General features: G+C 37.4%; 3 protein-coding genes and 1 long non-coding RNA gene across 4 annotated transcripts; 1 reads left to right on the top strand and 3 right to left on the bottom strand.

Annotated features, from left to right (window-relative positions):
- Positions 1-99: 99 nt before the first annotated feature.
- LOC111488823 (BSD domain-containing protein 1-A) lies at positions 100-1,852 on the bottom strand. The gene has a single exon (XM_023136752.1). The coding sequence runs from the start codon at positions 1,654-1,656 to the stop codon at positions 307-309; it is 1,350 nt and encodes a 449-aa protein (XP_022992520.1). The 5' UTR covers positions 1,657-1,852; the 3' UTR covers positions 100-306.
- A 1,044-nt stretch (positions 1,853-2,896) lies between these two features.
- On the bottom strand, positions 2,897-4,823 carry LOC111488848 (probable galacturonosyltransferase-like 4). Its single transcript, XM_023136794.1, has 2 exons — positions 4,224-4,823; positions 2,897-3,393 (listed from the first exon to the last, which is right to left on the bottom strand). The coding sequence occupies exons 1-2, from the start codon at positions 4,809-4,811 to the stop codon at positions 2,914-2,916; spliced, it is 1,068 nt and encodes a 355-aa protein (XP_022992562.1). The 5' UTR covers positions 4,812-4,823; the 3' UTR covers positions 2,897-2,913.
- Positions 4,176-5,410, top strand: LOC111488851. Its single transcript, XR_002719282.1, has 2 exons — positions 4,176-4,436; positions 4,621-5,410. It is a non-coding gene; the product is annotated as an uncharacterized LOC111488851 (long non-coding RNA).
- Positions 5,411-5,973: 563 nt separating this feature from the next.
- On the bottom strand, positions 5,974-9,582 carry LOC111488844 (auxin-binding protein T85). Its single transcript, XM_023136789.1, has 6 exons — positions 9,449-9,582; positions 8,323-8,429; positions 8,006-8,209; positions 6,508-6,575; positions 6,206-6,341; positions 5,974-6,174 (listed from the first exon to the last, which is right to left on the bottom strand). The coding sequence occupies exons 1-5, from the start codon at positions 9,528-9,530 to the stop codon at positions 6,236-6,238; spliced, it is 567 nt and encodes a 188-aa protein (XP_022992557.1). The 5' UTR covers positions 9,531-9,582; the 3' UTR covers positions 5,974-6,174; positions 6,206-6,235.
- Positions 9,583-9,664: the final 82 nt, after the last annotated feature.

Below are 9,664 nucleotides of genomic sequence, written 5' to 3' on the forward strand. Positions count from 1 at the left end.
ATCAAATTCCGAAAGGTTAGCTCCTCTTTTGAGCGATTCTTGAGTGTTTCCTAAAGATCCTAAGGTAAGTCTGCATATTGATGTAGAAAACCCATAAACGACTCAAATTCTAGAGTTTCATGATTGAATGAAATCAAGTTATGATTCGAACACGATTCCTTCCAGGATAGTTTAAGATATACCTTCACAGGGCGCATTGTATTCAACAGATAAAAGGAATAACACTTTGAAAAAAAATGAAATATAACATAGGAAATCAGTTAAAAACCTTTCATAGATTTGATTTACCGAGCTTTAGGAGTTTTGTCATTCGGTATCGGTACCCCAGTCCAAATCTTCATCGTCTTCAGCAGTACTCAGTCGCTTTCGCATTTCCTCTTGATTTGCTATCCCACCCTGAGTTGCTACTTTCTTTTCCTCAATAATGCTCAGATCCTCAATCTCATCCCACCCGAGATCTTCGTCCTCGGGCATAGAAGGCTGCGTTGAAACAATTGAAACATCACTGTCTTTCGAAGATTCGCCATGTTCAGACTTGGCCTCTACTGCTACCTTCATGTCTGATTTCAATCCTTGATCTTTGTTATTCAGCCCAGAGCCACCTTCCAAATGGACTTTCTGAGAACTCTTCTCCCCCTTCCCGTCCTCGTCGTTGTCATCAATAGAGCTTCCTCCGTTCAATTCATTGACAGGAACTTCCTTCTTCACAACTTCAGTATTGGCAGCATGCTCCTCTTTGACTTCCTCATCGACATTGCGTTCTTCGCTCTTTGTAGCTTTACCCCGAACTTCACTACTCACCTCATTCTTCACCGAATCCCCTTTCGACCCGACATTGATCTCATTGTATCCCTCATCACCCTCGTCGTCATCCACATCCCAACTCAAATCCTCCTCTTCTTCCCTTGCAATAGCCCTCTTCACAAGATTTGCCCTAACATCCTCAGCTTGCTTAAGCTTATGCGCTTTATAAAAATACCTACACCAGAAAGTTTCATCATCAACAACATTAGGAACAACCTTCTTGTGTATATTATCTATTCCACCATTTTCTTCCATCAAGTTTTCAATTTCTTCACTCCTATCATTCAGCACAAATTGCGATCTCCACTGATCATAATCACCCAAATCTTCAGGTTCCTCACAGTAAGTGGACGTATCGCCTTGAAGCAAACGAACCTGAGAATCAAACCTACTGTAGGGCTTGGAACACGGGCTTCTTTGATTACTCAAATTTTGGTTACTACCATTATCAGAATCAGATTCCTGATCTATAGCGAGGATCGCGTCCTTTCCTTGCGCGATAATCTGAGCCGTACCTTTCAAAACGGAGCTACCGAATTCATCGAAGGCGTGCCCTACCGTCTCCAGAGATCCTTGAGCGACCTCAATTTCCTTCTTCAATCCCGAACCAAATTCCTGGAGATCGCGCCGGTAGGTATCGATAACCGATTCCGATTTAGCGCTCAAAGTCTGGATCAGACCACCGAAACTCCAAGCTTCGGCAGCCGCGACAGGATTTGACTTCGGATGGGGACTCGAATCCGATGTTCCTTCTCCTTCTTTCAACAAGGACTTTTCAGGCGATTGAGGTTCAGATTCGGACGCTGTCGAAGGATCGGGATCGTCGGAAAACACCGATCTGAAGAAATTCATTTGACAGATTCGAAACAACGACCAAATTAAGCAAAAGATCGATCAGAGAAAAAATGAAGTTTGGAAGAGACGCAGTGTTCGCGTTCGTCAAGATGGTGGGAAGTCTCTATCTGGATGAACGTAAGGCCACACCATAATCAACCAAGCTCGAAATCCCAATCCCATTTCAAAGTTCAGTTATTTCTCATGGAAATTTCCAATTTAGGGCTTTTATATTATATGGTTTGGTTTTTCCACTCTTTAGGGGTTTTTATTGGATTAAATTATACCCAAAGAAAAAACTTTTAAAATACTTTTACACTCAAAAAAAATTTAATTTTTTTTATTAATTTTAAAATTTATCGAGTATTTTTTTATATTTTTTATTGGCTAATAATTTTTTTTTTCTTTTGTATTTTTAAATCACTATTAAAATTTCTGATGTTGGATATATTTTTTTTAAGACAAACTACAAAGTTTAAATCTTTTTATTAATCGCCACAATTTTTCAACTAGTGGCAAGGATGTAGCGGTGGATCATAGCGTTAAACCTCGTTGTTCCATGATACGTTTTGGCCTTTTACATGAAAATAGAGGTAAGCATATAGAATATAATAAAATGTTGAAATAACGGCTAGAACGTTGGAGGTAAAAGACCTAAAGATATTTTGATCAATCTCAAAATAGGGCAATTGTTATAAATTCTAATCATGCAAATAATATGATTTTAACATTATTTTGTTCGTTAAGTCCTAAGAAGAAGCATTAGAACCCTAATTTCGTCGTAAGAAACAATCACAACGTTTTACGATACGAAGCAAAAGCGGAAATAAAAATAAATATATGGAAACTAAAAAGGTAAAAAATATATATATTTATATATATACACAACAAATGGGTTTAACATAATATAAAATTTGAAGGAAGGAAGAACAAAGTTGAGAATAAATGAAAAATGGAGAAAGTCTGCTAATTCCTATGCAAATCTTCACCTTCCTCTTCCTTCTTCCTTCTTCCTTCTCTCTCTCCTTTTACCTTTCTTTTGATTCTTAAAAAAAGAAAAAAAAAAAAAAGAAAAAAAAGAGAAAAAAAAAAAGAGAGATTTTCAAAATACCAAACCCAAAAAAAGAAAAAAAAACCCAAAAAAAGAAAAAGAAAAAAAAAAAAAAACACTTAGCCAATTTCCCCCAAATCCAACCATATTAGAAGAAAAAAAAGGGTTTTCTCGGTTCGGTTTGGTTCGGTTCGGTTCGGTTCGGTTTCGGTTCGGTTCTCTATTCACTCTTCCAACGCATGCGTGGACGGACGGTAGAGATCGTAAGGGGCCCAAAGATGATCGACGGTGCAGGGCCTCCTGGAATCTAGCCTTAGCCAGGGTTTACCTTTGCCGCTCCAGTGGAGGAGGCTGATTGGACCAGGGTGGAGGCTCCGGCATTTGCCTTCGAGGTTGTCGCCGCCGAGGCCGTGCTGGTTCCAGCGGTGGTCGACGGCGCGGATGTCGCCGGCGAGGACGAGGAGGAAGGGCGGGAGAGAACCAAGGTGGTAGATACGGCGCTGCTTCTGGACTGCCATCCAGTCCTCCATCTTCTGGGTGAACTTACCGGACCTCCACTTTTTGATGTCGACGACCATGACGCCGGTGTTGAAGTAGCAGGGCTGTCGCGTGCTGAACGTCTCTGACAGCTTCCGGTCAGACCAGAATTGGTCGGTGAAGTACTTTGTGAAGTTTGCGTGGCAGTACTCCGGTGCTGCTAATACCTGCGTTTACATGAAATAATAATTTTATTGTTTTTTTAGGGGTATTTTAGACTTTTCACTTCTCCAAACTATTTTCGAAATTAAATGTGGATTAAAATATGTTGGGTAATAAAAAAAAGTATTCAAAGTTCAAATTTTTATAAAATATATTTTATTATTTTCATAGGTTGAAATGAAGTTCCTTAGGGATATTTTGGACTTTTCACTTCTCCAAATATTTTCCAACTCCAATTTGAAAAAAAAAGAAAGAAATAAAATGTGGATTAAAATAGGTTGGAAAATTAAAAAGTTTTTCAAAGATAATTTAAAAAATATATATATATTTTATTGTTTTCATAGGTTGAAATTCCATCATCATTAAGAAGTTCCTCAAGGATATTTTAGACTTTTCACTTCTCCAAAATATTTTCCAACTCCAAATTAAATGTGGATTAAAATATATTAGATAATAAAAAAAGTTTTTAAAAGTTCAAAATTTTAATTTCATAGGTTGAAATTCCATCATCAATAGGGGTATTTTAGACTCTTCACTTCTCCAAATTATTTTCAACTCCAGATTAAATGTGGATTAATATATATTGGACAATAAAAAAAAGTTTTGAAATTCCATCAAGAAGTTCCGTAGGGGTATTTTAGACTTTTCACTTCTCCAAAATATTTTGAAACTCCGATTTGGAAAAACCCAAAAAGAAAATTATAAAAACCCAAAAAAAAAAAAAAAAAAAAAAAGAGGAAATTTTGTAGAAAGAGAAAGAGAGAGAGAGAGAGGAAATGTATAAATAAGGAGTTTAGGGTTTGATGATCTGAAATTGAAGGTTTTGATTTGATACCTTATCGCCCAAATCCACTCCCCAAAGCTCTGCAACGTCGTCAACAACGACCAAATCGGAATCCAAATATATGACTCTCTTAACCTCCACCGGCAGAATCTCCGCCAAGTAAATTCTCGCATAGTTCAGTGGCTGATCCAAAGCTTGTCGAATGGATTTCGAAATTTTCCCCCGAACCCTACCGGAATCGAATCGATAAACCTTAAAATTGAGGTACGGAAACGTGGTTTTGATGCACGAGAACACTTCGGAGTCGAATCTCGCCCACAGGAAGTGAAATTCCACGTTCTCAGGGCAAGTTGAGTGCTGAAGAATCGACAGAACGGCCGCCATTGTTCCTCTCAGGTAATTCGAATCCAATGTCATAGCCACGTGAATCTTCTCGTCTCTTTTACAGGAATCGCCATTCCGAAACGCCGGAGCTTCGCGGAAGATAGGGACGTCGGAGGAAGGCTTGCGGATGATCCCTAGGCGGATTCCGGCGGTGGCGGTGGCGGTGGCGGTGGCGGTGAGGAGGATGAGAAGGAAAGACAGGAGGAGGCCGAGGAGAGAGATGGAGAAATGGAGATGGTTGTTGTGGAAGGCCATTCCTGCCCTGTAAATTGGAGTGTTGGAAATTGGAACAATGGAGAAAGTGGAGATGATTGATCAAAGAAGTGAGAGAAACGGAGTGATGGCAGCCATTGTTAGGCTGGTTTGGGAGAAGGATTGGGAAGGAAGAATTAGGAATGATTGATGATAAGGGATAAAGTTGAGGAGGAACAAGGTTGGTGGGATTCTGAGGAAGGGAAAATTCTTAGGAGAACAATGCCTATTTCTGGGCATGCTCATGGTGGGTTGGGATTATCATTATTCCTTTCTCTCATGGAGCTACATCCATTTTCTTTTTCCTTTTTCAGCTTCCATTTCCTTTCCACATTTCTTGGAGTTAGAACCAGGGGATCTATCCAATTTTTAGATTTTTTTGTTCCTCAAAAACACTCAACTACTTCATCTCTCTCTACCCATCCTTTTCTTCTTCTAATTTTTGACAAACATAAATGAAGATATTCGGGAGGGGATATTGTTTGATCCATGGGGTCTTTTTGTTCTTAGTAAAGTTTGGTTTTAGATGATGCATAGTCTTGCTGATTGTTTGTACTGGGATTTCAAAGCAAGAAAAACACTTTTAGATGATTTGTTTGATCCTAGTGACTTCTTTTCTCTTCCCTTTATCCACTTTTTTCTTGATTCATTCTATTTTTGCTATTTACACTTATCTTTCTCTTTTGCTATTATTGTGCTTTAAGAAGGATTGTGAATTGTTTGTAGCATTCATTCCATATATATATTCATAATATCTTACAAATGCATAGGTTTTACTAGTTTGAGCATCTTTTAACTCTTATATTCTGCTTGATATTATAATCTTTTGTAAAAAAATGTTACTTAAAAAGTATATAATGTTAAAAAAGTGAGGAGTGATCTAGGTGTTTATTAATTGTATAATGTCTAATATGTGTAAGAAGGAAAATACATATGCAATAAAAACAAATTCATAGTTGCATTATATATATATATATATATATATATATATATATATATATATATAATCTTGTGGTTAAATCTATAAATTTAGTGGGATATTTGAGCTACATGTACGTGAATAATATTTATATTTATCAATTTGAACATTGTTCAATTGATAAGCTACTAACGTTGAACTAAAATAAATTATATTTTTAATTAAAAATAATAATGAGTAAGAACCAAACATAAATTCGAAGTTATTATCAAACCGACGCTAACGACCATCAATGATTCCAAGCCTAAATTATAGAAGAAACTATAGGCTTTCACACCTCAACAAGGCTCTATCCATTTGGAATGGATTTTTGAAGCAAAAGTGAGTGATACAAGCTTGAAGAACTTTCAAGATGTTGCACCTTGTTTAAAGTTTACAACACTTCATGTTTTTATGAGAATTCGACTTTACACTTCATGTTAATGGTCAATTTGATCGACAAACAACGTCAAAGTTCATCCTTTACGGGCGCTTCAAAACACTGTTCATCCCAATAGTAGGGGAACTTCAATCTTGCAGCAGTATGGGGCATGGCCCAGTCATCATAAATAAACCTGCAACCATAAACCAAAACATCTTGGTTGTTCATGAGTCTCACCTTCAATTTACTCCTAAATACCATAATGACCTTCTTCAAGCAAATGTATAATTCGTTAAGCTCAAGTTATAAAAACGACCAAAGATGAAATACATAATGTAAAATGGAAGAAAAATACGCACACTTTGGCTGGTGGCCTGGAAATGATGACAAGCATCTGCAAATCCTCATGTTCATTCGTATTCCATATCTGTGTTAATGGTTAACCATTCAAGTGATATCAGAGGCTTGGTTTGAGTTGAGAATTGTTTGAACATTGTGGTGTATTTGATAAACTGAAAATATAATTTGGAAAAAAAAAAAAAAAAAAAAGCATTGCAAGCATGATCAGGGGCTTAAACTGATGATACCATGCACATCGGTCCACATTTCATAGATCAATGTAGAAAGTCACTGGAGAAAGGTTTCATCTGAAAGCCAGATTTCATGATTCTTTGATCCACTAAAAGAACAGGAACGTATAAATATAATCATATCTATATCTATCTATCCATCCATCCATATATATATATATAGTAAACAGTAAACTTCATTATCCCATAAAACAAAGGGAGGAGGAGGTCAGGCCTCAACTCCTCAAAGACAGTATAAGAGGAAGTAGCTAACTCCAAAAACCCGTCCTCAGTTTGCATATGCATATATCTAGGCCTAAGCCTGATTGTGTTTCCTTTCTTCCATGGGGTGGGATGGAAAGCAAGCATGGAAAATCATGCAATGAAGAAGTCTGAAGAGTCCAGTGGGAGTGGAAGGATTTTGAAGGCTTTTGCCTTGTAGTTTAATTTTTCATCAAAAAACATGTAGCCGCAAATCCCCGTTTAAGACCCAAAGAACAATCAATCTCATTAACCACAAACTGAGCAGAAACATTGACCTTATTTGGTAGTTTCACCTTCCAAATTCCCAATTAGCAAAATGGCAGTTTCAACGGACAGATAACCAAAAGAACATTCAAGCAAGATACACATGAGAAGGAGGTTTAGAAATCAAGAAACTACGCCCTTCTTTCCTCCCTATCCTTAATTCAAGATGCTCCTTGGGGAAAAATACCAAAATTCATTTGCAAGAGCAAATACACTCCCGACCCTCATAAAGAAAATTATATATAATAAGATTCAATGAACCAGTAGTTTTCTGTTGACTACTGAAAATCCTATGAAGTGAGATTATTTTAGCACTTACCCTAGCTTTTATTTGACAGCTGAGTAATTTGTGCTATTTCTCTCATTTTGAATGTTTTGCTTAGGCCATAGAAAATTCAAATCAACATCTTCAGCCATAGAAAATTCTTCCATTGGCAAAGTAAAGTCTCGTTCATCCTAGCTTGATTTATTTTCTTTAGATCCATTGAACTTCCAATTTTTTCGAACCACTCACCCTCGCCATCTTTAAAAAAGAAGGCTTCCATAAGCTTTCCAATACTCATTGCATGGCAACAAAAATTCTAAGGATAGCAAGACTAGACATTTGAGACTTGGGTTATTTTCATAATCTACCTCAAACGAAATTATTGGGTTTAATACCCTAAGTTTGTAAGCAACCAGAAATGATGTATATCAACTAAGCCCACAATATTTATGGATACTTCTAAAGCAAGGAGGGGATTTAAGTAGAACAACGTACCTGGTGAGCATCATTAACAGGTATGTGAAATGTACAGTTTGAATAGATAGAAAATTCTTTTGGTGTTCCAGGGTACTTTCCATGAGAACTAGGTGCGAGAAAGAGAGTGCCAGTCCCCTTCAAAACCACAAAAACTTCTTCACAGGAGTGCCTGTGAATAGGTGTGTGTGATCCAGGGGAAAATGTTTGGAGCCACACTTCCACCTGCAAAATTCAATAAAGTGGTAAATGGCTAGCACAAGCCAATAAAAAATATATTTTGTTTCATTACAAAGCTTGGCTAGGTTCTAGAACCTCGAAGGATGAACACGCCATACCTCCTTCAGCCCATGCAATAGTGAACCTGCAACGGTAATGTGAGACAAGCCTCCTCTTCCATAGTTATCTTGTGGAAGCTCACTGATATTTCTTACAAGAGGCAACCCTGGATCTATGAAAAAATTTAGATGCATTTAAAAACACCAAAAAATGTTAGCTACCATACGGAAGTCAGTCAGGTACACAAAGTTCAACTTTCAGACCATCCCCTTCACAAATACACATCAAAACACTTGGGTCCGAAGTCACATAGGTAAGCTTAAATACAACAATTCGAAGACTCAAAACAGAGCAGAACATCGATTAGTTCGGTAGTAAATTTGTAGCGCTTCGTCCTGAATGTTATCATGACATAACATGTTCAATACTCAAATACCTTAAAACCAAAAACCACCATATTTCTAGTCTTAAAACGTATTAACCCAATGAAGGTATTGTGTAAAATCTGAAGCCCAATTTTATGGATACCATTATTCAAGACAACGTCTTCAGTTTCAGAGAATTACTTGTTTGGAAATCTGGGAGTTTCTACTTTTCTTCCTAGAAGAGTGGAAGATTGGCTTATGCGTGGAATCTGATGGGGAAAACCAAGGTCGTACGGAGCTGTGCCTTTAGAGCACTTTGGTGACATAAATGGAAAGAAAGAAGTGCAAGATCCTTTAGGTCTATACGTTTTTACATTTGAGTAGTCTTGCACAAAACACAGCGCTTAGATGGATAATTTTACACAAAAATTATTTGTAATTACAATCTCTTCATGATTATCATTGATTGGACGGCTCTCATTCCGTCGTTTTTGGGAGATGAGTTAATCGTCGTCCAAAATGCCGGTGGAAGCCATCAAAATCCGCGAAAATTCGATGAGAAACTCGAAGGAAGGTATTGATCTGGTTGCCGCCTAGGTACTTCAAAAAACGTCTCTAATGGCCAAAAGGGCTTCAAAAGCTACTCAAATGGAAACCAAAGGGAGCAAACAAAAAACATGTAATATCAAGAGCATTGCATATGACAAAACTCAACTTCTTCGGAGTTTACGAAGCACAGACAAGCAAAACATCGAAGCAAAAAGTGCGAAACGGCGCAGGAGAAGCTAAAATCTGGTGGTGGAAGAAGAAAAGTACATACCAATGATCGAGCAACGGGATGCTTCGGATATCGCAGGAAGGAAAATTAAGCAAAGAGATAAAGCTAAGGAAAGTCCCGCCATCCAATCGCTTCTGCAATTTCACCATTTTTGGAGCTCGATCTCCAGCTCACTCTTATATACTCTTCCCGAGACTTCCAGATTTTGTATGCCCAATCATTTTTAATTATGAAATTCCAATATTTTTAATAATTAAT

Source organism: Cucurbita maxima, unplaced genomic scaffold, assembly GCF_002738345.1.
Source record: "Cucurbita maxima cultivar Rimu unplaced genomic scaffold, Cmax_1.0 Cma_Scf00013, whole genome shotgun sequence".
Lineage (NCBI taxonomy): Eukaryota > Viridiplantae > Streptophyta > Magnoliopsida > Cucurbitales > Cucurbitaceae > Cucurbita > Cucurbita maxima.

Coding starts and splice junctions, on each gene's coding strand:
- LOC111488823 (XM_023136752.1), bottom strand. CDS start 1,656: ATGAATTTCTTCAGATCGGTGTTTTCCGACGATCCCGATCCTTCGACA.
- LOC111488848 (XM_023136794.1), bottom strand. CDS start 4,811: ATGGCCTTCCACAACAACCATCTCCATTTCTCCATCTCTCTCCTCGGC. Junction 3,394..4,223: donor GAGTGGATTTGGGCGATAAG/GTATCAAATCAA, acceptor ATGTAAACGCAG/GTATTAGCAGCACCGGAGTA.
- LOC111488844 (XM_023136789.1), bottom strand. CDS start 9,530: ATGGCGGGACTTTCCTTAGCTTTATCTCTTTGCTTAATTTTCCTTCCT. Junction 8,210..8,322: donor TATTGCATGGGCTGAAGGAG/GTATGGCGTGTT, acceptor TGAATTTTGCAG/GTGGAAGTGTGGCTCCAAAC. Junction 6,342..6,507: donor TCCAGGCCACCAGCCAAAGT/GTGCGTATTTTT, acceptor TTATGGTTGCAG/GTTTATTTATGATGACTGGG.